The following is a 27,385-nucleotide window of genomic DNA, read 5'->3' as shown; positions in this document are numbered from 1 at the left end:
TGCAAAATGCCCAGCAGAGGGCCCAGGACACAGCAGACACGTGATAAAGGCAGGTGTAACTATTTATACTTTATGTCACTTAGACTGCTCCTGTGTTGTGGTTCAAAGCATATCCCAATAAGCTGTTTTTGAACCTGATGGAACTTAATACACTGTTACACAATTTCAGGATGATGGTTCCTTGAGGTTCCCCCACCCCAACCCTGTGGTCTGTATTTCTAGGTCTGCTCTATGGGAGATCTCTCTCTCCCAGTTCTCAGGTAGGACTCTTCTTCCTTTGAATCCCATCTCCTCCAGGAAGCCCTCCTTGACTCCCAAAACCCTCTGCACTTATTTCCAACATAATTCTCTTACCCAGGCCCCAGCATCTAGGATAGAGAAAGTACTCTAAGAAAGATAAATGAACAAATGCTTTGCAGAAAGCAAAACATCCCTCCTGTGCTGCAGCTTCCCCAGCATCTTTGCGGGGAAGCAAAACCAACAAAAGGCTAAAGAGTGGACATGCCAACAGATTTTGAAAATACTGCCTAGGGCTCAAAAGAAAATCTGTCCAATGGAGGCAGATATTTTACCCTCTACATGTTTAGTTTTTCTCTTCTTCCCCATTCTCTACCCTCTCTAGACCATATGCCTCTTCCCCAATTTTACAACACAAAATGAAAACAGAAAACCTCTCTTTAGCATTTTTTTATTTCTCTGTTATTTAGTTTTCTACTTTGGTACATATGAGCTGCGGTTATATTTCACACAGAAGCTGACATATCTCATTATGACACACCCCATAAAACAGAGCACATATAAATCACCTGGCACGGTTTTGCTTCACCTGGTTGTTATTGCTGAAATCTTTATTTCTAAGAGCACAAAAGGGAACATTCCTTGAATCTACAGATGAACAAGGACAGGGTAAGCAGCAGCCAGATTTGCCAGGATGGGAGAGAGGGACTAAAGACATGGACTCCCACATGGCTGTCTGCAGAGACATAAACAGTATAGATGGAGAAGACAGACAAAATTTTCAGAAAGACCAGGACAGTCCCAAACAACACTTCTGAATGACAACCCATATATCAGACCCCTCTGGCTCGCTCAGTCCTAAGAGATTCTGACATAAACACAAAAGCCCAAGGTGGCATAATCCCGAAGCCAGCAGTGCCTACTCTTTGGCTTTAAACACTTACGTGAGTATTGTTTTATCCTGGAGCTCTAGACAGCCCCTCCCCTGGGCAGGAACACCATCCATCCCTCTCCTTATGAGCCCCCATGTCCCCAGCCAGTCCCACAAGACCCAGCTAGGCCTTGCCAGCTCTAAAATGTCTTGCCCTCAAAGACCTGGAGATTAAAGGCGGTATCCAGAAACTTCTTCAGAGAAACCAGGTGAGTGTTCCTGTTTCCTGTGGCTGGTGCAGCTGCTGGGTCACGGCCAACGTACCTGGAGGAGAAGAGACAAGTTAAGGATAGGTCTGGGCCTGGCCTAGCCACTACCCCAGGAATGCATCGGGTCTAATCCTGATCATCATCCTGCTATAGAGATGAAGAGCCTAAGGCTCCTCCAAGAGGCTAAGTGACTGGCCTAAGATCAAAGGACATTCTCTCATTCAGTTCTGGCTGACAAACAAAGGTTTACTCTCCATACGGCAGAACTGATGGGGTCTATGATCTGTCACCAACAGTCACAAAGCCATTAAGAACTAGGGGACCCATTCCCTCAATTTCCAGTGTGGTCCACAGAAGGGCAGAAGTTCTGGCTCACACAGCAAATGGGGCAGGTAGAGCCAGAATGGTGCCTCAGGCCCCCAGAGTCCCCTGGGCCCAGAGGAGGCCAGGCACAGGTGGCAGGTACCCCCACACTCAGCCTCATACCATATGGGCCGCGCCCGGCTCAGGATGGTCATGAAGCGCGGGCTGATGTAGTCATAGTAGCCCATGTTCTTGTGCTCTTCCTGGCACCACACCAGTTCTGCGCCTGGGTACTTCTCTGCCTCTCTCTTGATCAAGTCGAAGGGGAATGGAGAGATCTGGGGCAGGCAAAGAGAAAATGGAGTATAGCCAGGGGACGGGGGGGTGGGGGGTGCCATGCCAATGGCCAGCGCCCCAGGAGAGCAACCTGTGATACCCATCCTGGCCCTGCCTGGCATGTTGCCCAGAGCCAGGGGGCTGGCGATTTGACCCTGTCCATGACTCTGACTGGGCAAGAGGTTAGGGTGCACCTGTTCCAGGCGGGTGATGGCCACTTGTTCCTCCAGGCCCTGGCTGCTCCGTTCCTTCACCAGGTCATAGTACACCTTTCCAGTGCAGAAGATGAGCCTCCGTACCTGCTCAGGAGCCTGTGCTGCAGGCCCATCCTCAGAAATCACCCGCTGGAAGCTGGTCCCTAAAGGTCCGACAGAGTATGGCAAGGGCATCAGCTCCCAGAGGTGCATCAACTTGGCCAGATCAGCTTGAGAACCAGATCCACATCCCTGCCTGCCCCAGGCTCTCCCTGGCCACTGAGACTAACCCCAAGATTGGATCTGTGGCTGCACTGGATACCTCTTGAGCCAAACCAAGGGGCAGGGGACAGATGACTCCCTGAGATGTCACAGGGAGAGAGGTAGACATGGGCTAGAGTCAAGGACAGAGCCCTGGGAACATGAACATTTAAGATGACAGGCTGGGGTTGGGGGGCACTGTGATGGGGACAGCTTCTAGAGGAGACAGAGAAGGTGGCATCAAATCCCCATCCGATGGCATCAATGTGTGTCCCAAACCTGCTCCCCATCCTGCATGCACGCCAACCACCGGATCACCAAGCGGAAGGTGAGCAGTTGTCTGGGAGGCTGCCGCACATTCCTCCCTCCTCTCTCAGCCCTGAAGCCAAGCCCCATCTCAGACAGCCCTCACAGGCTCACACCACATGCCAGGCACCAGACTAAGCATACTGCAGAGAACTTCTAAGGAAGCCACCCCAATGTCCCCAAATCTCAGGTGCAGACACTGAAGCAGAGAGAAACTGGCTGCCAGTCCCCACCAGAGAGAAGCTCGCACCAGGTGTCAAGGCCAAGAGGTCCATAAGCCGATGTCAGAGCTCAGTTACCTGCGTACCCAGAGGGGGTGCTCAAACATACACGGGTAAAAACCCCTGTCCACGCTGTGGGCCCCTTCCCTGCCAGCAACTGCTGGCTTTCCTCGTAGTACCCAGGACTGTTTTCCCAGGTGGCTCTGCTCTAAGCCTCAGCCCCTCCACCATCCTCCCCCGGATCACAACTCAATTCTAACACTGGTCCTTCAGATATTTTATCTGACCCTCAATGCCTGAAAGCTCCTGGAGGGGCACCGGGTCCCTAGGGCCAACAATGTCTATTTGGTTCAGGAGTAAAAAAAACCTGGATGAGTAAATGACGACTCTCAGTGCTCCTGCTATCCTAGGCAGACTCCTGCCAGATCTCCCACCTCTCAGCTCCCCGAGAACAGCCAGGGGACCCTGCTGCTTGGCTCACATGACCCAAGCCGGACCATATCTGGAGGATCCCAGGCTAGCTTCCCAACCTGGCCACAGGTGGGGACTGAGCCAGGAACTACTACAGGGGCACAGACACAGGAGAGGACAAGGGTCCTAGAAGCAGAGGGCCAGGAGCCACCAGGCCCCCCAACAGCCACCTCCCCAGCACACTTGAGCACTTACCAGATACCATCTGGTCAAAGCTGGACTTGGCCTCAGGGTGCCTCAGTAGAGATTTGGGTGTGAAGATGATCAGCTGGAAGGGAAACATGTGGCCGGCTGCCAGCTGCCCCACCTGGCCAGGGCTCTGCACCTGGGCCCAGCACTGCTATGCTGACCAGAGCGGGCAGCTCACCGGCTTCCGGAAGGGCAGCAGGACCTGGCGACGCAGCACATGGAAGTAGTTGGCTGGTGTGGAGCAGTTGACCACAATCCAGTTGCAGTCGTAGAGCTGGCTCACTTCAAAGTCCTCAGTGAACACCTGGGAGACCAGGGTAGGGCTGGGAGGTAGCCTGCCTGTGTCACCCGTGCCCTGACCTTACCCTGGTGGGGGAGGGCCGCACTTACAGGGTAGGCGTCGGAGTCATCATTGCTCATCTGCAGGAACCTCTCAGGCCTTGCTGAGGAATGCTCTGGTCCCTGAAACCAAGTGCCAGACAGCACAGACTGGCCTAAGTGTCCCACAGGACAGACACCTGGCTCTGCAGGGGCCCAGGGCCCAGGGGGAAGTCTGGATGGCTCCTTAGAAGAGCCAGAACCACAGTAAAGACCCAGGAATGTGGGAGAAGAATAGAGAGGACATCCTCAGAGGAGGGTCTGGTCAAAGCCAGCACATGCAAACATGTGGGACAGGAAGAACCGGTAAAAAGGCCAAGGTGAGATGGTTTTTCCAGAATGTTCTGGACTTGGCAGTTCACTGAGTACCTGATGTGTGCCCAACAGAGCTCTATAGACCCCATTGACATTGTTTACTAATCTTGAAAGCAGCTCCATGGTGTAGACATTTGTTACCTCACTTCATAGATGAAGGTGAGTAGCAGCGAGATTAAGAAACAACCCCACGGTCACTAAGCCACAGGGGGCAGCCTGGAACCCATGACTGACTTCTACTCCTGCCCTCACCCATGTGGGCAGCAAGACAACACCACACCGACCTTCAGGGTGGCTCCCCGTGAGATGAGGGTGATCTGTCCCATAGCCCTAAGGACCCAGAGCTATAAGCACCAGTCAGACCACACCAACCTTCCCACTCCACCCTGTGCCTTTCCAGCTACAAGATCTCGGGCAGATCACTCCATTCCTTTCTTCCCGTGTGAACTGGGAAACAGGACTGACCATCCAGTCCAGCTGCGAGAATTCCACAGGATCACACACACTGTGTAAGATGCCCAGGAAGGCCAATCCTGGCTCTGAACAGCCAACTGGTGACAACAGTAGTGATTAGTCCCTGACTGGATGACCAGTCCAGGCTGAGTAGGCCCTCAGGGACATTCACTGATTCGTAGCCCAATCATCCAGGGTGGGGAAGGCCTTGCCCCAGGTCACAGAGCCAGGCAGAGGCTGAGCACACCCTGCTCCTAGCTGCCCCTGCAGCTGGCATAGCCCCACTCATGCCCCACCTGGTCAGGCTACAGACCCACCAAGTTGTCTCATGGGCTCTCCCCAGCCCTTCCCTCCCTCACTGGCCTGCACACCCTCCATCCTCCCTCTGTGTGGCCACTCTCAGGAGAAGACCAGAGGACAGGCAGTACTACACAGCATTACATTCAGATCTCAGCTGCTAGCTGTGTGACTTTGGACAAGCCACTCTACTTCTCTGCCTCAGTTTCCTATATCTGGAAAGTGGGTATACAGGACCTACTCCACTAATTTGTTGTAAGGACTGGAAGAGTTAACAAAGAGTTTTAAACAGGACCTGGCACAGAGCAAACCCTCAGACATATTGGCTACTTCTATTGCTAGTGATAGCAGTGCCATCACAGCAGCAGCAACACAGATGTATGCAGGCCCCGCTCTGAGCAGATCCATGTGTTCCAGGGGCCTGAAGGAAAACACCCCCCACCCTTGCAAGCAGCCAAAGGTCTACCCACCCTCTCCCAAGCACACCAGAGCCTTTCCAGGTCCCAGCCACCATGCAGCCCTCACCATGCCCTCCATGCCGTGGGGCAGCAGCAGTACGATGCCATTGTGCCGCACCCACTTGGCCTGGCCAGTGCTGATGAACTGGTCGATGATGCACTGGGCCGTGTTGTGGAAGTCACCAAACTGAGCCTCCCAGAGGACCAGGGCATTGGGGCTGGCCATGGCATAGCCCAACTCAAAGCCTAAACAGAAGACACAAAGAGCACACCGCATACTGTCACCAAGGGGCAATGGCTCCACTCAAACCCAGTCCTTGTTCATTCACTCCCTGTCCTCACCCACCCTTCCCAGCAGGCCAGCAAGAGCCAGGGGACACCCTGGGGCCCAAAGGCCAGAACCTCCCTGCCAGAGAGCTGACAATATGCTCAGAGATGCCACCCTCAGCCCTAACTTCACATATGGCCACCTTCTAGACCAGGACCCAAGTCCCAAGATGCCCTGGGGAGGCAGCAAGAGCCGTCTGCCAAGAATAACCCTTCAAAATATGTGCAGTAGTGCTGAGGGGAAGGGGCGGGGTGGGGGCTGCTCTCTGCAGGGTCCTGCTTCTGGGAGGAGGCAGTCAGGGAGGAAGCAGGCCAGCTAAAGGTCAAACCAAGGAAGAAAGAATAACAGGGGACACAGTCCTGGGAGCCCAGAGACTGGGGAGGGGCTCTGGAGATAGAGCTGCTGAGTACCGTGCAGGAGTGGTCATAGTCAAAACAATAAAGCTAGGACAGCTTGGAGTGCAAGACCCTCTCTGGTCCCCAGGCATCTCAGGGCCTGCCTGACTTGCAGGCAGAGTTCTGACCCACCCAGGACTCCATACTCTGAGAGGGAGCTGTTGCACACAGTGTAGGGGGCCTGGTCAGGCCAAAGGTGGTTCATGGGGACACATGTCCTCCGGTCAACTTCCTGGTCATGGAGAACGTGGTGCCGGTGACTGGAGAGAGACAGATAAGGAAGGGATGGAGGGCGGCGGATTACCACCTGTTCACCCAGAGCAGGTGCACCAGGTAGCAGGAGGCAGGCAAGCCTGTCACCATGCGAGAATTCCATAGGATGGCGCCACCAAGAAGGCCCTGGGAAACCAGAGCAATCCAGGGAGCCTCCATTCCCAGTGGTAATCCCACAGGGTCAGAGAGGTGGCCCAGCAGCCCTCTGATGTCCTGACCCAAGAGCAGGGGCTAGAGATGCTGACGGGTTACCTGTGACTACCTCAGCCATATAAGGGCTCCCCAAACATGGGCCAGGGAAAGGAAGAAGAGCCAGTTACACTCCAGAGCTCTTGGGCTGATTCTGGTAGACCCCAAGCACAGATGAGCTCTCAGCAATCCTGTGGGGTCAGGGATGACCAGGCTAATGGTCACCCAGGGCCGAGAGACCACTCTCACACCCTCACCTGAATGTGCCCCTCTCCACATCCTGCCCACTGAGCCGCACGTGGATGCCCTCCTTAAGCAAGGAGCCAAAGGCCATGTACTCGGCCAGGGCCCAGTCCACTGTCTGCTTCTTGGTCATGTCCGCACGGCCCCGCAGGATTCGAGAGAGGCCTGCAGGGATGAAGAGGCACCCTGAGGGACGCAGAGGCCTGCAGGATGGCCCCAGCCGGGACGGCCATAGCACCAGGGCTCTAGCCCAGCTGTGCACGTGTTCAGTGTATACCCACCCCCCCCACCCCCCCCACACACACACACGCAGCACAGGGCCTGGCAGGCCACAGGAGCCCCAGGGCCAGGCAGCCCTCCACCAGCACCGCCACTCCAAGAGCAGGTCTGAGCCCCCCTAACTTCCCTCCCTTGGGGAAGAAGGAGCAGGCATCACTAGGTGAGCCTCTGCCATATGCAGACACTGTATGCCTTTGAGTCAGAACCATTCCTCACAGGTCTCCTGCCAGAGAGTGCTGCTGACTGTCCCCATTCTCCATAAGAGGAGACTGAGGCTCAGGAGAGGGAACTAATTTACGAATGACCACACCTGATCTGAGCCTTGGCACCCAGCCCAGGTGGGGCTCCTATTGACCCTACACCTGTACCAGCCCCATGGGATGTGCACACAGAGTGGGCACCACAACACACCCGGGCCACTATGCACATTGTGGAGGAATCCCTTTGGATTCGAAGGGTCCACAGGCATCCTACACCACCATGGGGCCCTCCAGACTGCCCAACCAGGATGGCCACAGCCAAGAGGTATAGCCAGTGACCACCAACTAGCCTAGGCTCACCCAGGAGTGGCAGGCTTGCCCTCTCTCATCCATCCAGGCCACCATAGGCACCACACTCCTGCCCTTTCCCAACATTTCAGACTCAACCACCCCCTCCACAGAACCCTTGCTCCCCTGCCCTCCTTCTGCGTGAGCCATGGACAACCCCAGCAAAGACACTGGGAAAATCCAAGATGCCTAGCATAAGCCTTGTGACTGGCACCCAGCAGAGAACATGGCTTCCACATCTGCCCGCCCTGAAAGGAACCTGTTATTACGGGCTCTGCACAAGAGTGCAAAAGAGGCTCCAAGAGCTCAGCTGACCTGCCAGCAAGCCAGGACACAAACCAGGCTCCCCTGACCCCTGAACACCATCTCCCGCAGGGCACATGCTAGATAGAGCCTGCACAGCAACCTTACCGGTGTGGATCTTAAAGTCCTCCAGGGGCACGGAGCTAGCCACTTCACCGATGTGGGTCAGTACGTCCTCAGGAATGCCTGTGGCTGGGCATGTCATGCTCTTGGGCTCCCCGTCCATATTAAAGAAGCCTGAGAGGGCAGAGATTCTGTGTACTTCTGTGTGGTCAGGCCTCAGATCCCCTGGTCGGCCTGCCTTCCCAGGACTCAGGGGCCCATCTCTTTCTTAACCCCACCTGCACTCAAACCCTGACTCACACTTGGGATCTGTGACACCCAATAGCCACAGCTGGGCCCCAGTGGGGGCTACTCCCTGTGCCCCAGGTCACAGCCATCTAGCTCCATCCCACGGAGGCCCTCTGAGCACCCCTCCCCCAGGCTCTCTCCATTTTGATGTGCACCTGCTTTGGCTCAGCCCTCCCCTTCCAGAAAACAGCTGGTCACACATGCTCACAGGGTGATACCATCTCTCCTGAACCCCGACCCATCCCCGCATGTAGAAATCAGTGCCCCCAGCCTCAGGAGTCTCAGGGATAGAACACTCAGCCTCTGGACTGGGCAACGACCGCCCTCACCCAGGACCACTGCAGTCCGGTCCCAGGCCCAGGCGAATCACTCTCAGCCACAGACCTCTCACTTACCGGGCCATGGGGAATCCAGCCAGTGCTTTATATGCAAGATCTTTTTATCCTTGGACCTGCCATATGCCTCCTCACAGATCCGGTCGTATTTGGCTATTTCTTCCTGAAATCAGGGTGCATGCAAGGACTGACACAGTAAGCCCCGGAGAGCCAAAGGCTGTATCAACCTGGATTTGTAAGCCCTGGTGCCCTTTGCGACATTATACAACTGTCGGCTGGCCTGCAGGGACCCTGTGGCCAGAGGCCAAAGTCTCAGAGTTAAGGGGGATCCCCCTGCTCAGCAAAGGACTTAGAGGAAGCTCAGAAAAGACTCAGAGTGCTTGCTCTCAGAGCTCCCTCAAGGCAGGAAGACCAAGGCATCCATAAAGAACTGTGGGAACAAACCGGGCTCAGGGCTGCCTCCTGCAGGAAGTCTTCCTAGACACCTGCCTGAGGCTGAGCTTTCCTCACATGGCAGCATTCACTATCCCACCAGGCTGTAAATGCCTTTGGTTCTCTGTCCACCTTGACAACTAGGATCTGTTGGGGACAAAGACCATAATGGCTACTTCTTGAAATCACTGCCAACATCAGCAACTACCCCAGGGTCCCAAGCTGTATTGGAAGCTTGTCCTAGGCAGCCACGTGGCCTGCCTGCCCACCTCAAACTCCTGCAGGGTGACTGTGCCCTCAGTAATGAGCTTGTCTGCATACTTCTTCAGCACAGGCACTTGTCTGTGGATCTGCTTGTACATGAGCGGCTGCGTGAACATGGGCTCGTCCATCTCATTGTGGCCACGCCGGCGGTAACAGACCTGCAAGGACAGCGTGGGGAGGGGCTCAGCCCCTGCCCTCAGGCAGTGCAGGCATAGTCACTGCGCAGTGGGGGCAGAGCAGGCATGATAGGCCCCTGAAAGCCCCCCACTACCACCTACCACTAAATGCCCCACATCCAAGCCTGTGTACAGAATGTTCTTGGTGGCCCTAAACCCTCCATCTGGAAAGCACTCCCAGCCCTCCCTGCCAAAGATACTACAGACCTGGCCCACTTGGCACAGGAGGAACAGGTCACACACACACCCCACCACAGCCCCAAACCCACCAAGTCCACCACCACATCTTTATTGAAGGTGTTCCTCCACTCAGCTGCCACACTGCACACATATATCACGGCCTCTGGGTCATCTGCATTCACGTGGAAGATAGGTGCATTGACCACACGGGCCACATCGGTGGGGTAAGGTGATGACCGGGCCATGCGAGGGTCTGTGGTGAAGCCAATCTGCAGAAGCAGGAAGAATGGACAGAGCCTCTGTAGAGCCAGACAGGTGGTACTTGCCCTGGAGACTGGTGGATCAAGGGAATGAGGGAGATCTTTGCCTCAAGCTTCATTAGGTGTGACCAGGAGGGATGTGGCACAGAAAGGGATGAGGGTAAACGGCCCCTACAGGCATAGTGGCGGGTCCTATAGTGATGGCAGCAGCACCAAGGAAATCATGCCTGCTCTTGTTCTGCATGTCATACTGTGGTAGGAAGAGCGCGGGCCTGGCTCACTGCCAGCCCCATCAGCGGCTCTGTGTGTGATGCTGAGCCAAGTACTTAAATTCCCAAAGCCTTGGTTTCCTCATCTATGAAAAGGACTCATTAAATACTACCTCACAGGGTTATTCTGTGAAGATTAAATGACTTAATACAAATAAGGCAATTAACCTAGGGCTTTTTAGGCTCAGAAGAGCTATTAGTAAGCACAGCTGCCTAAAGAGCAAAGGTCTGTGACAGCTGTGTTCTAAGACTGGTTCCTACAGAACTAAAAGTAGCATTTAGTTTATGTCCAGCCTCTGTGGTAGTTACACCTGTCTTCCTTTGTCCTTACAATGTTCTCCATGGGACGTGTGTGTGTGTGTGTGTGTGTGTGTGTATTTACATGCATATGTATACATACAGGCACACACCAATTTCACAGACCAGGCTGGGGAGAGAGCAGGGATCCTGCCTGAGGTCATACACTGGGGAATGGCAAAGCAGTGGGATCAAAAACAGAATCATCTCAGGGCACCTGGGTGGCTCAGTGGGTTAAATGTCCTATTCTTGGTTTCGGCTCAGGTCATGATCTCAGGGTTCTGGGATGGAGCCCCACATCTGGCTCCACACTCAACAGGGAGTCTTCTTGGCCTTCTGTTCCTCCCCGCACCTTCTCTCGCATGTTCTCTCGCTCTCTCATAAATAAAATCTTTAAAAAAAAAATCTAAAAAAAAAAAACCACCCCAAAACCAGGATCATCTCACACTTCCCCCAAAAGTTCCTGGAATTCAGAAATGGGAGACATTGACAAAGCCCACCAGGCAGCCCAGGTCCTCACCTGGTTGTTGACGACCACATGCACAGTACCATTGGTGGTGTAAGAGGGCAGGTCACTCAGGTGGAAGGTCTCATACACCACACCTTGGCCAGCGAAGGCAGCATCCCCATGAACCAGGATGGACATGACCTGCAGGGCAGGATGTGAGCCAGGAGGAGCCTGAGCCTGTGCAGCCCAGCTGCACAGCCCTATAGTGCAAAGATCCAGGCCTTATGCCTCAGAACCCAGTCCCTCAGAACCCTGTCCTCCCAGCCCACCCCTCAGAAACCATTACTGTCTCAGAGTTCAGCCCTCAAGAGCCCATCACTCAGAAACCAGCCCTCAAAGCCAGTCCCTCTTTCACCATTCCTCAGAGCCCGGCCTTCAGATCCAGCCCCTCTCGAAGCACCCTTTAGGAACCAGATGAGTTTACCTTCTTGCCCTGGGCATCCCCTCGGTAGAACTGTTCTGCCTTTGTCTTTCCCTGCACCACGGGGTCCACGGCTTCCAGGTGGGAGGGATTGGCCACAAGGGACAAAGTGATATTTCTGTTGGTGACCCGGTTGATTCTCTCATGGTACATGCCAAGGTGATATTTGACATCTCCAGAGCCCTGAAGATTAAGGTGGGCCATAGTGAACCCACCCCTCTCACCACAGACAGGCAGACAAGTAGATATGCAAGCTCACGGTAGGGCTGGGACATTTCCCTGGATTCCACTCCCTGAGAAGGCTGTGCTATCCCTGACCCACATCCTCTTCCTGCCCTCCCATCACCACACACACAACCCCTCTTTGAGGAAGGCAGGTAGGTTCCCCTGCGCCTTGGCTCAGAGGACAGATAAGCCTCCTCATCAGAGCCTCTCCGCATTATCACCTATTGTCTTCAGCATTAATGACAGTGCAAGCAGGGAAACAGAAGGTGGTGTTAATAAGACCACGGCATGGCCTCTGGGCAAATTTTGGAGCTGAACCCTTACCTAATTCCTAACACCAAACTAACCAATAATGTATAAACAACAGATGAAACCACAATACGGCAGAGAAAAATATCATGTATTTTATGATCTTAGAGCAGGGAAGGCCCTTCCAAACAATGTACAGAGCTCTGAAGGTATAAAAGACAAGGCAGCTAAAATTTAACAAACTTGCCAGAGGGAAGCAAATCCATGGCAGTGTTAGGGAGGAAAAATCAAGCAGAGAAAAATATTTATAAGACGAATGTAGGCAAAGGGCTAACATCCTCAATATATAAGACTCTTTAACAAATCAGTAAGACAAAGTCCCAAATCCCATAGAAAAAAATTAGCAAAAGCCATGAGAAGAATTTATAGAAAAAGAAATAGACGTGGCCTAAAAACATGTGAAAAGATACTCAATTAAATTTTTTCATCAATCATATTGACAAAGACAGAGAGATTCAACAGAGTAAGGGAGGACAAGAGCCTGGGATCCTCACACATGCTGGGGGTGGGCTCACTGATGTCCTCAAGCTCTCTGGAGGGAAGTTAGTCTGGCCACTGCATCTCTCAGACACCATCTAACAGAGTACTCTCACACGTGTGCAAAGAAACTTAGTCAGCAACGTTAACACCCATCACCTGGAGAGGCAAAAACCAGAGCACATTCAAAGCTCAGGGAGCTCCCGTGTGCCGCATGAAGCAGTGACAACTCCTTAAGTGAAAATAGCAAGGTGCCGAGTGGCATCATGAGCTACTCCTCTGGCCTTTTACAAAGAAGACTGTACCGAGTAGATAGGTGTGTTTGTACCTGCATGAAACATTTCTGGAAGTACACACCTTAACACAAACAAAAACTGGCCACAGTGGAGCCTCTGAAGAGCAGGCTAGGGGTCTCATGAGGGAAACTTATTCTCATTGCATATGCTTTTTTTTTTAAACAATGCTCATACTTTTTTTTTTTTTTAAATAAAAAGAACTATAAATACTTTTTAAAAAAATATCCTTTGGCCAGGCTTTACACAGTTTACACGCATCATCTCTTTGATTCTTCACAAGCATTTTGGGGGCAGGGAGTTTCATCCCCATTTTACAGAAAAACAAACTGAGCCTTGGAGAAATGAAAGTGCCTTTAGAGCAAGTGCTATGATCTTTGATAAGCAATGAATAGCATCTTGGGAAGATTCTGGGCTATAAGCCAGCAGATGCAGATTCTAGTCCCTGCTCTGCCTTATGTACTGGATGACCTTGGACCAGCCATTTAATGGGATTCATTTTAACAAACCAAGCACTTTTGCTGGGGACTGGAGCTTCGGGGATGAGGTCCCTTCTCTTATCCTGCTACCAGCCTAGAGAGGAAAACAGATATACACACACGTGCAAAGGCCAGAAGAGTACCGAGGGGACAGGGGGACAGAGGAGGGAGTGATGGGATGGCTGCCTAGAGGACCAGGAGAGCCACCCAAAGGGGAGACAAGCAGGGCTGTGCAAGAGGCAGAGAGCAGTGGAGAGAGGAAGCCTGTCTACATTCAGGCCCAGTGTGGATGAAGGCATCAGGGGACAAGGCATGCTTAACATACATGCATACCAGCAACAGGGGTGTGAGCAGAGAACTGTTTCCTCTGCTCACCAATGAGCACAAGAAGCTATCCTGGCCTCCCCGGGCTGTTCTAGGCAAAAAATGAGTGAAGAAACCCTTCTGGGCTGGTAGACAGGACCCTGTGCAGAGTCAGGCCACACAGCTGAAGTAAATGCCTTTTAGGTCACTTCTCTCCAGGCCTCACTTTACCTAGCTGAAAGCAAGGAGGTTGGTCCAGATTACCTGACGGCTCTCCCAGCTCTCAGAGATCACAGCACTCACTCTAAAACACCTTAGTGGCCTCACACAAACACACCCATTCTCTCCCCGACTCTTCTGCATAGCCATCCACATCCAGGTCTGTTTGAGCCTAGATGCTTCTGGCCCAGCTCCTCCCTAGTCCACACCCCAAATATCTGGCTGGGACAGGCCTTGGCACTTACCTCGTCTGCTGCCTCCAGCTTGGGGTCAAATTGGCAGAAGATCTGTTCCAGGTCCTTGCGGATCACATTGGCCAGCACATTCAGCCTGCCCCTGGAGCCACAGGTGGTGGGACTCTCACCTGGCACAGAGGCCACCTCCCCCATTAGGCCCCAAAATCCCCACACTCCTGCCCACCTGGGCCTATCAGAATTAGCATGGGGGTCAGGGAAACCCTCCCCATACAAACCACAGGAGGCCCAACCCTCTCATCCTGTCTCAATCTACAATGCATGTGAGTGGTTCTAGCTGGCCAGCTCCCCCAGAAACTCTGTACATCTCACTAGGACTCTGGAGGCCCTCATAAGCAGGAGCCACCCAGCCTCACTCATGGCAGGATGCACACACACCCATTCCCCCCACCCACCCTGCCTCCCTGTCGGACCCCATCCCCTCCCCCCCACCTCACCAGCAAAAGTTGAGCCTAACCCAGTACCTCAACCCCAATCTGCTAATGCATCATAGTCACTCATTTGTGATCCCAGCTCAGCCAGCAGTGTCTTGCAGCGGAAGACAGGACTGAACTAATCCTAAGGTCAGGAGTTACCAGGGGACCTGTCCAGGGAAGCTGAGGTCTCAGGTTAGGGGTAGGAAAGCAGCCAGAGACCAGGGACTCTAGTCGAGGCCAGACTTCCCATCAGGATGCAGTTTATTCAGGGGTGGGTACCACGCTGATCTGGGCACAGGGGAGGACTCAGCCCACCCAGCCCACCAGCAGATACTAGCCCCAAGCCTGCACACCCTCTGATCCAATCTCTAGCTCCACGTGGCCCTGTGACAGAGGGCAGCCCTCTTCCAGGTGGGCCTCTCCTATGTTCTGCAGAGGCAGAGCTAGAGGCCAAAGGAACCACATGAACAACCCTCAGTTCCTCTGGGCAAAGCCCTCCAGTCTTATATCACTCCCACCCCCAACTATGGAGGCCTGGCCTAGAACAGCCCTTCAGCTCCCAGAGCCCTCCTCAGGCTGGGAGCCGGCCCAGCACCACCACACAGTCCCAGAACTACCCCTGGCTGCCCAAGGCCATCCTCCCCAAGAGATCCACTGAAGCCACGAATGTGGGATCTCTGACAACTGGGCCAGCTCTGCTTGACCCTCTAACGAAACACTGGGCATTTCTGGGCCCTCAGAGCAAGGAGCTGTAAGAGACAAATCCCAGGCTCCTGGCAGGCCAGCCCGCAGGATGGGGGCCCTCCCACACTGCATCTGGATCCATGCCTTGACACCCTTCCTGTTAGTGCATCCAACACTGGCCCACCCGTGAGCAGATGGAAACTGTCACAGAAAATGCTGGGGCTTTGCCTCCAAGACCACTCCCGTTCCGCACGACCCCTGGCCACCTTGTCTCTGTCCCCAGGCTGTATTCTTCACCAGTCCATGGGCTCCAGTTCAGAGGTCAATGCCCAGGTGCCAGGCCAGCCTTCTAAGTCTATCAAGGTCTCAGGAAAATGTGTAGTCAGCTTGTAGCCAGGGGGAAAAACTCTCAGCTCACCTCCAGAGACCACCCTCCTCCAGGAGATGGCTGCACAAAGCCACCTGCCCAGGCCCTGTCCTCACTTCCCTAGAATGTATCCCTCCACAGGAACCTCAAGAGGCATGGTACATCCCTTTTCTGAAATATTGACCTTCCTGGGGACAGCGGCAACATGGAAAAGAGAAACTGAATCTGAGCAAAGATGGTTAGTCCCTGCCTCCATGTGGCTTTGGCCCTAGGGCCCAGGCACTGAGAACTTTCTAGGTCATCCTACCTCTACCCCCAGATTCCACCAAAACCCCTGCTCTGATTTTCATCCCCTCCCTTCTATCTCATTCTGCTGGGCCTGGAGAACAGATAGGCTATGGAGGAGCAAGAAGGGGGCCCACCTGTGTGGCATCCCCAGGATGACATTCTCGATCCCCATTTCACTGGATTTGTCGATGATGGTCTTGAGAGCGGGAATCATGACCTCACAGCCCTCCAGGCCAAATCGCTTCTCAGAGGACCACTTCCGGGCCAGGAAGTCTTCAAATCTGCTTGGTGTGAGGAGAAGGGAAAAGATAGAGAGGCTGGGGCTCACAGGGACTATCCATGAGGACCACAGCTAGATGCCTGAGAGAGAGCAAGCTGCGAAGTCACCTCCCTTTACACAGACAGGCCCTGCTATTAACATATAGCAACAAGGAGCATAGAAAGGCCAGAGAGAGGCTGGGCACCCTCCCAACCTAACCAAAGACCTCTGCCTGCACCCAAACCCAGTTATCACCCTCTCTCCCCCTTCTAATCAAACTGTTCCAACAAGCCACCTCCCGCAGCTTCCAGCTCACCATCCTGCACACACACACTGCACAGGGCTCCCTCTCCATGCCCCAGAGACCCCTTCACCATTCAACTCAAATTCTGGCCTGCACCTCACTACCAGGGATCCATTCTGCACCCAGCAGCTGAGCCCCATGCTCTGCTAGGCCTCTGCAGCCCCTGTATACCCAGCTTCAGATCCTAGTGGCAGAGCCAGGTGGCACCCCACCCGTAGGCAGGCGCTGGTACACTCACTCCTAGAGACGTCTTTCTGTCCACACAGTCCCACAGCCACTTTCTGCCACTTCTGTCCCTGTGGTCATGTTCTCCTGGAACCCAGCCCTGCCCACCTACCCCCCATGCTGCTCCTACGGGCTTCCCCTAGGCCAGGGGATGAGACCCCCTCCAGTCCCAATTTCCCCCACCAGTGATCCTAGTTTTTCAGGAACTAGATGTCCTGGGATATTCCAGACAGCCCTGGAGCAGACCCTGCGACCACTCCAGCCACCCAGGGTGGTGCTGAGGGCCTGACCTCATGGAGCGCACCAGCCGGGCCAGCAGCGTCCGCTTCTCCTCACTGGAGAACTGCATCACACCAGGGGTCTCGAATTTCTTCCGGATCCACTGGCACTGCTCCACGTCATTGATGAACATGAACTCCAGGCCGATGTGCTGGCAGTAGGTGCTCTGAGGGAACAGGTAGGGACTCCACCAGAAGCCAGGAAGAGGGAAAACTGTCCTGGCATCTGGAACACAAAGGCAGAACCCGCCTTCCCTCTAGCACACTCCAGAGTGCCAGCAGGTGTGCCTTACACGCCTGCCTGTGCTCACCTCCAGGCGCCGAATGATCTCCCGCAGAGAGAGGGTGTGTTCAGATCCCCCAATGAAGGTGGTGGTGGGCAGCTGAAACTCCTTATCTAGGTCAGCCTCCCGCAGGTCATAGAAGGCTGAGGCGGCACACACGACCGCAGCAGCAGAGGGGAGAGAAAGGGGTCAGGCCCCAGGGGGTGCCCAGCAGTACCCCGGACCTCCTAACAATGCCCCCAGCACCCTCCCACCAGCCTACAGCTGGAACAGGGAGACAGGGAAAGTAAAAGTCAGAGGCCAGCCTATACCACAAGGTGGGGCTTGGACAAGTCTCTCGAGCTGACGGAGCCTAGTGCACCAGCTAGGGAAGATGGGGAGACATCACAGTGAGGCAGATGGGCAAAGGTCAGAGGAAAGCCTCTAGGGCTGACTGATGGGCCCCAGGCCCCAGACACATGTCAGTCCCAGAGCCCCTCATCCAGCCACAGGCACCGGCTGGCTCTGGTGCTGCCAAAACAAGAGCTCTCACCCAATTTATCAATGGTTGTGATTAAGTCTGAGGGCACAAAAGAGTCCAGGTCTGCATCCAGAATGCCCAGCGGGTCCAGCTGGGCCACATGGTGGCCCCGGATCTGGGAGAAAGGGAAAGAGGTCAGGGCCAGGCTGAAACACAGATAGACAAATACTCCCCAAAAGCCAAGTTCTGGGCCCTGGCCCCTCATTTCCCACTTCAGAATTCCAACTTTCCACATGTCTACAGCACCCAGCCCCTGCACAGTTGCCTATACCATAACCACTAAGTTGGCAGGAGCTCAATTCTCTTTAAAAGTACAACATGCAGCTTTCAGAAATAAGGATGCACACACAAAAGTATTAACTACAGTATAAGTGGCAGTCATAAAATTCTAGAAACCTCCCAAATGTCCATCAATAGAAGACCGGAATATGGATCTGGGAAATCCACACAGGGGAGTACAAAGAACTGTTAAGAATAATTAAAAAAATCCCTATCCGCTGCTGTGCAGTAGTCCCCACAAAACAGTCCCCCCAAAAACAGTGTTAAGCAAAATAGCAAACTGTAGAAAAGTATGTGTGACAAACTATCCATTATCTAAGAAAGAGGAGATTCAAATAAATACATACATTTGCATATATTCATATACACACAAATAAACATATGCATTAGAAAAATACATCATAAACAAGAAAAAGTATTATCTGTGGAAAAAGAACAAAACGGGGTAGAATGCCAGGGATAGAAGCTAGACTTTTAAGAATACATTTTGCTTTGAAGATTTGATTTTGGAATCTTGTAAATATTTTATATCACTATCAAGCAAAATTAAGTTTCAAAAATTAAAACAAATGAATTCATACATTCATTTGGTCACAGTACTACCCAAATGACTAGCAGAATATCAAAAAAATAAAATAAAATAACAGAATATCCCCAAAAGACAAATAGAACTCCAGGAAAAAAATATTATAAATTCATTTCTATTACCAATCAGTAGTGGTAGTATTAGAATTATACTGTAAAGCTGTAGTATGTAGACTGTGGGAAAATCAAATAAGTCATTGTACTGATGTCTTGGGGAATCTCTACTTTTGGCATCTTTAAAAGATGACAATGACATTAAGATTAATGAGGTCAGGGGATCCGTGGGTGGCTCAGTGGTTTAGCGCTCGCCTTCGGCCCAGGGAGTACCAGGATCAAGTCCCATGTCAGGGTCCCTGCATGGAGCCTGCTTCTCCTTCTGCCTGTGTCTCTGCCTCCCTCTCGGTGTCTCTCATGAATAAATAAATGAAATCCAAATAAATAAATAAATAAATAAGGTCAAGAACAAACCCTAAGTCTTGCATCTGAAGTACGTGGAAGCATCAGTATAAACCCATAAATGTGTTATCTTTAAAAAAAAAAAACATATTTCCGGGATCCCTGGGTGGCGCAGCGGTTTGGCGCCTGCCTTTGGCCCAGGGCGCGATCCTGGAGGCCCGGGATCGAATCCCACGTCGGGCTCCCGGTGCATGGAGCCTGCTTCTCCCTCTGCCTGTGTCTCTGCCTCTCTATCTCTCTGTGACTATCATAAATAAATAAAAATTAAAAAAAAAACATATTTCCCAGCTCTAACCATTGAAAGAGCCCAGAAGTCCTGATCAGACCATAGCAGTGACTCTTCCAGCACTCCTTGAGAAACTGGTTGGTCCAGATATGTACAAGATGAGCTCAGAGCATCTTGTCATACCAGATAGCAAAGGGGTGCTCAAACACTGCGGGGGCAAGGAATAAGGACACATTTGGACAAGGAGAAGGACAGTATCTGTAACAGATGAAAAATCATTATAAGTTTAAATTCATCCATTCATATCATACTAAATAGGAAGGAAAGTCTTCATTGACCATCTTTGGGGGGACTATGGAACCACACCACACTTCTGAAAATCAGTCAATAAAAAGGAAAATCAAGCACTGATCCTGCCTTTCCTACACAATTTACACCAGGATAAATGGAGTTAACAAAGTGAGCTTTTCAAAAAAAAAAAAAAAAAGAAAAAAGTGAGCCTTTCCTGATAGAAGTATTTCAGATAATAAACAAAGAAAGAGAGGTAGAATACTGTCACCATTTTTATCACTCTTAATGAATTAATGTGTCCAGGAAATAATCATCCAGAGCTGCTAGCTGCTAACCATCACCCCTAGGAAGCTGATTATGAAACAAAAAAAATCAAATCTATGGTGGATAAAGCTTCTAGATGGAAATTACCAATTTACAGAAATTACACAGGACAAAGGAACAGATGAAGTGACACCACGGGGATGCAATCAGCAAAATCCAGACTTAGGAAAACTCTACAGCACAAAACAACCTGTTTTTTTCCACAAACATACACACATACACACACACACACACACAGAGAGAAATCTGTAACATACAAGAGACTTAAGACTTGGATCAACTTATCACAACGTGGCTTTATTTGGATCCTGATTCAAACAGGCAGTAAAATTATAAGGCAAACAGGTAAACGTGAACACCAACTGGTTGTCTGATGACCTTAAGGATTACTGCTAACATTGCCACATGTGACAGTGCTCTTACGGCACATTTTTAAAGAGCCTTTATCTACAGAAATACATGCTAAAAAGTTCGATGAATGAAATACTATGTCTGGGATTTGCTTCAAAATAATCAGTGGCCAACAGGTAAGGGATGGAGGTGGTAATAAATGAATCAAGACTGGCCCCACGGGTGTTGGGATTTGCTGCACAACTCTTCTACCTCTTATGTGTCTATAACAATTAGTGTGAGAATTTTTCAGTACTGTGTGTAGATGAGTTAAACAAGAACTCTTGCTCCTACAGGGCTGCAAGGAGCCGCAGCCTGCCTGGTGAGAGCTTATTCACATCAGACACAACCTTTGGCAGATTTTTACCCTACAGATCCACAGGAACATGCCTGAATCCAGACACTAGCCCACTCTAAGGACTCTCAGGTGCTTCATGTTGGCTAAAGAACTAAATAGCAGCTGAAGAGCTGAGAACCGTGGGACAAGGCCCTCAGGCAGCACCATGAATGTTATCTTTATTTAACATGGAGTTTTATGTTCTTTGTTCTTGGTTTTCAAAGTAAATTGTTGGATCATTTTTCTGACTCAGCCACCAAGAAAAATTACTACTGTTTGCTTGCAGGTGGCCCACAAACCACTGGTCCTCAGGCCAGTAAGGAAGCCCAGTCCTGCTCACCTTCTCTCGTCCACCCCAGCATAATTGGTCCCCAGAAAGTATAGCTGCCACCCAAAGAGTGCCTCATTCAGAGGCAAGGCATTGTTTCCATTTGCTAAGGCCTCCCCCAGACCCCATACTCCCACAGGCTCCTGCTGTGGCTTGCTGCTTGGTCCCATGGAGTCTCTGCCAAGAGCCCTGGAATGCCCTTCCTTCTGCAATTCTGTCTGACAAGTTTCTCTTACAAAATACTTTCTGCCACTGATTCCCAGAGAGATCCCAAACGATTACACTTGTTATGAAGGGAACACCCAGAAAAGCCTTCCAATTAGTCCTGTTCAGTCAAGACCAAGAATGCAACTTCATCAAGATGCTCTGTCAGAGCAGGGGCCCAGCCTGGAGACCCAGCAGGGGAAGAGCCTAAGTCTCCAGAACAGAGCAGCTGGTGGAGAAAGAGCTGTTTACTGAACTATCCGCTAATTCATTCCGTAAACCCTAATTAAGCACCTGCTATGTATCAGTCCCAGTCCTCTTGGAACACTTAGTCAAGAAGAGATAACAGACATAACAAAGGTCAATCTACTCAATTTTCATCCAACATTTACTGAAATCGATTATTAAGTACTCCTCTAGATGCTTGGGGCATAGTGGTGTGTGAGACAGACAGCACTCGGTGAGAAAGACCACAGACAAACAAAATACCAACATGTACACAAAAATACCAGAGGGCGGTTAGTGATATGAACAGTTATGTGACAAGTAAGAGGAGAAGTGAGAGCCACCCATGGAGGACTCAGAGAAGGGCTGAGCCAGATCCCTTCCCATCAGCACCTGGCCGCATGCCAGAAGACATTTCAGCCTACAAGCCCAGGCCCTGCCAGCCACTCACCTGGTAGGCCCGGATCAGGGACTGCACAGCCAGGTGGTCCTCTACCAGCTTGCTGGTCTCAGTCCGGCTCGACACTGCTGGCCTGGTCTCGGGGAAGGGTGGCTGAGCTGGGTCACAGGTGGCTTCCTCACTGGCTTTTCGGAAGAAGCTGTCCCAGGACTGGGCAGAGGCAGAAGCAAGAAAACAGTGAGCAAGTCAGGGCCTGGTGGGGAGGAGGAGGTGGTCCTGCCCAGGGGGTCCCAGTGGGTACTGGGTGTTCCTTCACCACTACAGCTCTTAGGACCTGCCCAGGCCCCTGCCAAGATCTCTTACAACCAGCCCAGGACACCCAACCCCAAGCCTAGATCTCTTCAGTTCCCAGCTTTGAAGGGTTTTGGGGGAAGGCTCTAACTTGTGACCCAGGGGCTTCAGCTGTGAACCAGGCTTCTACCCTAGGGGAAACATGCCCTCAAACACATGAGGGAGACGTTGCTTTTGTGTAAATGGGGGAACTGAGTTATGTTTGCAACAAATTTACCTAAAGAAACTCTCTGAACGGATACAGAAGAAACTAAGAATAAACTGGAGGACAGGCAGGTGGGAGCTGAGCAGATAGGAGATGGATTGGAGGGAGATGTTTTACTGTGTAACTTCACATTCTGTTTTTGAATCATGTTATCACTTTCCTCTGAGAGTGAGTGAAGAAGGTGAGGGCAGCTTCATTCCTCACTTTTTGCCCCGTCATCTGAATTTTTTTTTTTTTTTTTTTTTTACCATCAGGAGGCATTTATCAGCTCAGTATGTATATAAACACTTATGCCCTGAACTACATAACAAAGAGCCACCTGGAAGCAGCACAGCATGACAAAGCGGGCAGGGGCAGGTCTGAGACCAAGTGCAGGAGCAGGACATGATTAGGGCTTCTCTGGCCAGGCCACCACCCACTGGCTGGTTCAGCAACAAGAAAGCAACAGGCTCTCTTCACCCACAATGAGGACAAGGCTTTTATAAATAGGGACAATGGAGGACCTGAGAAAAGAAACCTGTCCAAGATCACACATCAGGCAAGCTACTTCTCTCCACTCGCCCTCCACAGCCTGGCTCCAAGAGGTAGGGAGGAGGCGCCAACCTTGTGGACACTCTGGGGATTTTCCAACCAGGCGAAGTACATCTCCTCCATGTAACTGGAGCTGCCTCCACGTTTGCCACTTGGGAAGGTGGCCGGTGGCCCAGATGACCTGCTGGGCCGGTTGAACATCTGGACATCATGTGGGGCCAGGAGCCTCGAGGCCCGTGCTCCAAGCCAGGATGGCAACAGCCTCAGCTGACTCATTCTGGACACAGGCAGAGAGAAGAAATGTAAATCATGGGACCAGAACAAAGGCTCTGGAAGCCACTATTCCCTCATTTGGCATTTGTTGGTTCTACTGAGCAGGTGGCACTGATGAGACAGAGGAGAATGGGACAGTCGGCCAGCCCTCCCAGGGTCACTGCCTAAGTGGGAGATCCCAGCTCAGGAAACTTCAGCAACAGCTATTTAGCATCCCTGAGCTCCCTTCCTGCTGTGCCCCACCACCCCAGCCCACACTCCTTCTCTGCTGTCTCCCTAAGCCTGATCTAGAGACAAGTACCAGCCAGGCCCTGCCTCGGGCAGCATTCAGCCTAGGTGCTGGAGCCCACCCGGAAGGTCACATGGCACGTGAAGGCAGTATACCCAAGAAAGAGTGGGCCACGCAGCTGGCCACCACAAGACTCAGGCCACAGTCCTCCAGGGGCTGGGATGTGCTGTGCCTGGTCAAGAAAAAGCCTGAAGAAAGGGTCTGACTGAGCTGCACTATCTCAGGAGGCCTACGGCACTGCTGGGTTTCTGGTCACTGTGACCAGAAATGACCACTGACTTCCTCTGACTGCAAAACCAGCACAAAGCACTCTTCCGGGCCAGAAAGCCAATGACACAGGCCTCAATGAGCGCACTTGACCGTAGGGAAGACAGAGGCCCAGAGAAGGGAAGGGCACTGGGGAACAGTGAGAGGCAGACCAGAAGCCTAGCCCCATGCCCAGCCCAGCCCCCTCAGCTCCCAGCTGGAGCTACCCTCTCTTGCTCCATGACCCTCCCCAGAGTTTACACTCAGAACCAACAGTACTCAGGACAACCAACAGCTCAGGGGGGTACATCCAGACTGGAAGCCCACCCAGGCTGGAGGGGAACAAAAACCTGTAGCTCACCTCACCCCCATCATGTCACCTGCCCTTGGCCAGGGAAAATTTCTGAATGACCAGTTTTAAATACTTCTTCCTCCTCCCCATTCCCCTCCCACCCCCACCCCACCAGAGGACAGGTTCTGAGAACCTCCTCGAATCCTGGCAAGCCCTGGGGCTCCCTACCCAGGCAAGATGGGGGTTGACAGGGCCCACTAAGGCCGCCTCCTCCTACACAGGATTTGTAAAGTAGGACCTCTGTGCCCCCACCCCCAGTCACACAACTAGGAGCAGAGCCCCCTCCTCTGCTCCAGCCCAGCTCTGCCTGGACACAGAATAGCTTCCACTGAATCCTCATTAACGCCCTTCTGCCCAGAGAATCCCAGTATAAGTGGGGTGCAGCACCAGAGCCAACCCACCAGAGGCCATGCAGGCAGGAGCGTACGTCCCCTGGTACAACTCAGCCCCAGAAAACATGTCCTCTGGGGTATAAAGGGTTTCCAGGTCCCACCTGGTCCTGAGCCAACACCCCTAGACAGGGTCCCCGACCCTACCCATGCCCTTTAGCTCAACCAAGTCACCGGAACTATCTGGCTGGCCTCCTACAAGCCCTTCCAGCCTGCCTCCTCTCCTCTCCCTCCAAACTCACATGAGGCAAAGAGAAGGAGGTGGTCTTCTCAAAGGAGGAAAGTAGGCTCCTCAGCGCAATCAGCAGGAAGTCTAAAGAGAGTAAAATTAAAAAGCAAAAATATAGTGCAGTGAAGGGAGGAAGAGCGTGGGTTCTGTAGGAACCTAAGCTCACAATGCCCCAAGTTTCCCACATGCTCAACCCCTGAAGCTTCCAGCTGCAAGCCGAGCCCCACCAGCCGATGATTCCAGGCTCCACAGCAAGGGCCCCTAGGGGCTGGATCTCCCTAGAAGGGTGCCCCAGCTCTGAGGTCAGAGTACAGGGTCCCAACCCCTGCTCTACCTCTGACTGTTCTAGGCAAATATAAGTATACGGCTGACCTCGACCATATGGCCATAAGAGAGACAAAGGATATACTGGCCTAGAACATCAGAAGACTCTAAACAAGCCAGGGAGCTCTATCATCCCCATTCTAAAGCAAAGGAAATCAGACATCAAGACCGTCCATTGGGAGAATAAAAATAGGAGCACACAGTCTGTGAGCAATGACTCTGCAGTAGACATTATGTTCATTTAACCCTCTCCACAATCTTATGTGGTAGGCACTTAGATTAGCCCATTATAAAAAGGAAGAGAGACGAAGCTGGTGACAGGGCTCTGGTGGCTCCAGAACCTGTGCCCTCCTCACTGTAGAGTCAAGATGTAAACATAGTCTTTCCTTAACAACATGCACATTCCAATAGACCAACCAGAAGTACACTCTCTGCCAGCACCCACACCCACCCTCACAGGGGAATGGGATAGCTCAGGGTGGCAGTGAGAAAACCTGGCTCTGTCCAGAGCAGTCTAGTACAGGAACACTGTGTTTTACAAACACTGAATGATCTGGAGCGGCTGCTGTACACCGCTGTGGCCTTCACCCTGCCCCTGGTAGGAGGGCAGCCGGTTAGCCACCCCTGCTCCCATTCCAGCAGGGCTTGAGAACCCAGGAGCCCTGGATGGGTGGAGACAGAACCAACCTCAGCCAGGCCTCAGCCAGCCCTGCCAAGTCCTGGCCACACAAGGAAAGACAGCAGTAAAGGGTTAGTCAGGCATCCTATGAACCACCTGCCCAGCCCAGTCCCTAGTGGACTAACAGGTAGGTTGCTCTGGGCAGCTCTTAGAAGTCTCCTCTCTAGGGACAATGAGAGTACCATCCCCACCACCACTCCCACAACCAGATCAACTGCAGACATGCTGTCCAGGAAGCCTCCCATATACAAGGCCCTGTCTGGGCTGCCCCAGTGAGGATTGCTCTACAGCATGTCCATTGTAGAGATCAGTTAACTGAGATCCAAAAAGAGGCCCTCCTCAAGACCTTGAAGCCAGGCAGCAATGAAGGCTGGACTTACACTGCTACAGGCCTACTCTGGTCCCACATTCTGAGAACTGAGTTGACTTTTCTCGGGAATAAACCCAACTCTAGTTTGCTGAACCCAAGAGACAGCAGACTCCAAGGAAAAGAGCAGAGCAGGGAGGGGTGTGCTTATTGCACTGGCAGAGAGACCTAGGGCCTGAGCTCAAGGCCAGAGGTTGTAAAAGTAAAAAGGTAGCCGGGTCCTGTTCCAAGAGGCTAGTGTAGTGCGTGTGTGGGGAGGACTTGAGAGGAGGGAATGCAAGGGCAGGCTTGGGCCCCTTGGGGAAGGGGCTATCGGAGTGAGGCCCTCAGAGTCCAGCTTATGCCCGCTGCACCCCACTGCACCTTCTCCTCTCCTCCAACATCTCCCTGGAGCTGGGAGAAGCACCTCCCAGGCTGCTGCAACCTTAGGTCCATCCTGCCTCTCTCACGGCCTCAGTTTCCTCATCTGTAAGCAGAAGCCTTGGTTAAAGGGGTCTATAAGGGCATCGCCCCCAAGAGGTTCTGAGACTTGGAAACTTATTGGGTGTCCCGCTAGGCACGTAGCGCTGGACGCTGCCATCCCCAGCTCCACGGCAGTCCACAGGTAGCCTCCTTGAGAGGGTGAGGGGCGGCAGCCCCCCCACACCCGCCCCGCCCCACGGCCACAAAAGGCCTCCTGGGCAGTCTGGAGTCTCCGCTGACGCCTCAAATCCCACCGTCCACGAGACGCGCCTTCCCGCAGGACACTGCAGTCACCCCACACGCGCGAAGGCTGGGGGTCCCCCAGAGGCCGCGGCCGAACAAGGGCGGAGCCAAGGTCACGCTCACCTCCCCTCCCAGCCCCCCACCCGGCCCGGCTAAGGACCCTGGGTAGCGGCTCCCGGGACCCGAGAGCAGAGGCCGCCGCCGTTCCGGCAGGAGAGGGGTGCGTGGACCCGAGTGGCGAGGCCGCCGCGCTCACCGGGCCGCGGGTCCGCGCAGCAGCGCAGTCCGGGAGGCCGCAGGTCGGGGGCTGCGCGCAAGGGGTGCGCGGCTCGCCCGGCCAGGTACCCGGGTCACGTGACGCGGCGGCGCCGGCCGCTGGGAGCGCGCGCCCCGGAGACCCCGCGCGTCGTGACGTGTCCGTGTACGCCCCGCCCCTCGGGCCGCCCCGCCCCGCCCCTCGGGCCGCCGGCGCTGTCCGCGGTGCTGACCGCGGTGCTGACCGCGGTGCTGACCGCGGTGCCGACAGCCCAGGCCGCCCAAGCCTCTGGGGCCCGCAGAGAGTGAAGATCCCAAGGACCGCCGGACCACACAACTGCGTCTGGCCGG

At 53.0% G+C, this 27,385-nt stretch overlaps 1 protein-coding gene across 3 annotated transcripts; it reads right to left on the bottom strand.

Annotated features, from left to right (window-relative positions):
- Positions 1-678: 678 nt before the first annotated feature.
- OGDHL (oxoglutarate dehydrogenase L) lies at positions 679-27,133 on the bottom strand. Of its 3 annotated transcripts, XM_041736150.1 has the most exons (25): positions 27,036-27,126; positions 26,438-26,540; positions 24,718-24,788; positions 22,999-23,203; positions 21,891-22,049; positions 17,807-17,909; positions 17,302-17,417; positions 17,003-17,157; positions 16,059-16,205; positions 14,161-14,251; positions 11,614-11,793; positions 11,202-11,330; positions 9,945-10,124; positions 9,505-9,657; positions 8,864-8,966; positions 8,226-8,354; positions 7,002-7,152; positions 6,415-6,542; positions 5,627-5,805; positions 4,049-4,120; positions 3,837-3,962; positions 3,665-3,737; positions 2,211-2,374; positions 1,864-2,018; positions 679-1,432 (listed from the first exon to the last, which is right to left on the bottom strand). In XM_041736150.1, exons 4-25 carry the CDS (start codon positions 23,200-23,202, stop codon positions 1,309-1,311), a joined length of 3,021 nt encoding a protein of 1,006 aa, XP_041592084.1. In that variant the 5' UTR covers position 23,203; positions 24,718-24,788; positions 26,438-26,540; positions 27,036-27,126; the 3' UTR covers positions 679-1,308. The 3 variants fall into 3 exon arrangements, with proteins under 3 accessions (XP_041592084.1, XP_041592075.1, XP_041592093.1); XM_041736141.1 differs by lacking the exon at positions 26,438-26,540 and having other exon boundaries at positions 27,036-27,133; XM_041736159.1 differs by lacking the exons at positions 24,718-24,788; positions 26,438-26,540 and having other exon boundaries at positions 27,036-27,109.
- Between the last annotated feature and the right edge of the window lie 252 nt (positions 27,134-27,385).

This window comes from Vulpes lagopus, chromosome 2 (genome assembly GCF_018345385.1).
Source record: "Vulpes lagopus strain Blue_001 chromosome 2, ASM1834538v1, whole genome shotgun sequence".
In the NCBI taxonomy this organism is placed as follows: domain Eukaryota; kingdom Metazoa; phylum Chordata; class Mammalia; order Carnivora; family Canidae; genus Vulpes; species Vulpes lagopus.
This window is presented reverse-complemented; position numbering and strand designations above follow the sequence as displayed.

Bases quoted from the DNA above. Each gene is read 5' to 3' on its own strand.
- OGDHL (XM_041736141.1), bottom strand. From the start codon at position 23,202: ATGAGTCAGCTGAGGCTGTTGCCATCCTGGCTTGGAGCACGGGCCTCG. The intron at 22,050-22,998 runs GTTGGCGCCTCC...GCCTCTGCCCAG, and splicing joins ATCCCCAGAGTGTCCACAAG to TCCTGGGACAGCTTCTTCCG. The intron at 9,658-9,944 runs GTGGGTTTGGGG...CTGTCCTTGCAG, and splicing joins AAGATGTGGTGGTGGACTTG to GTCTGTTACCGCCGGCGTGG.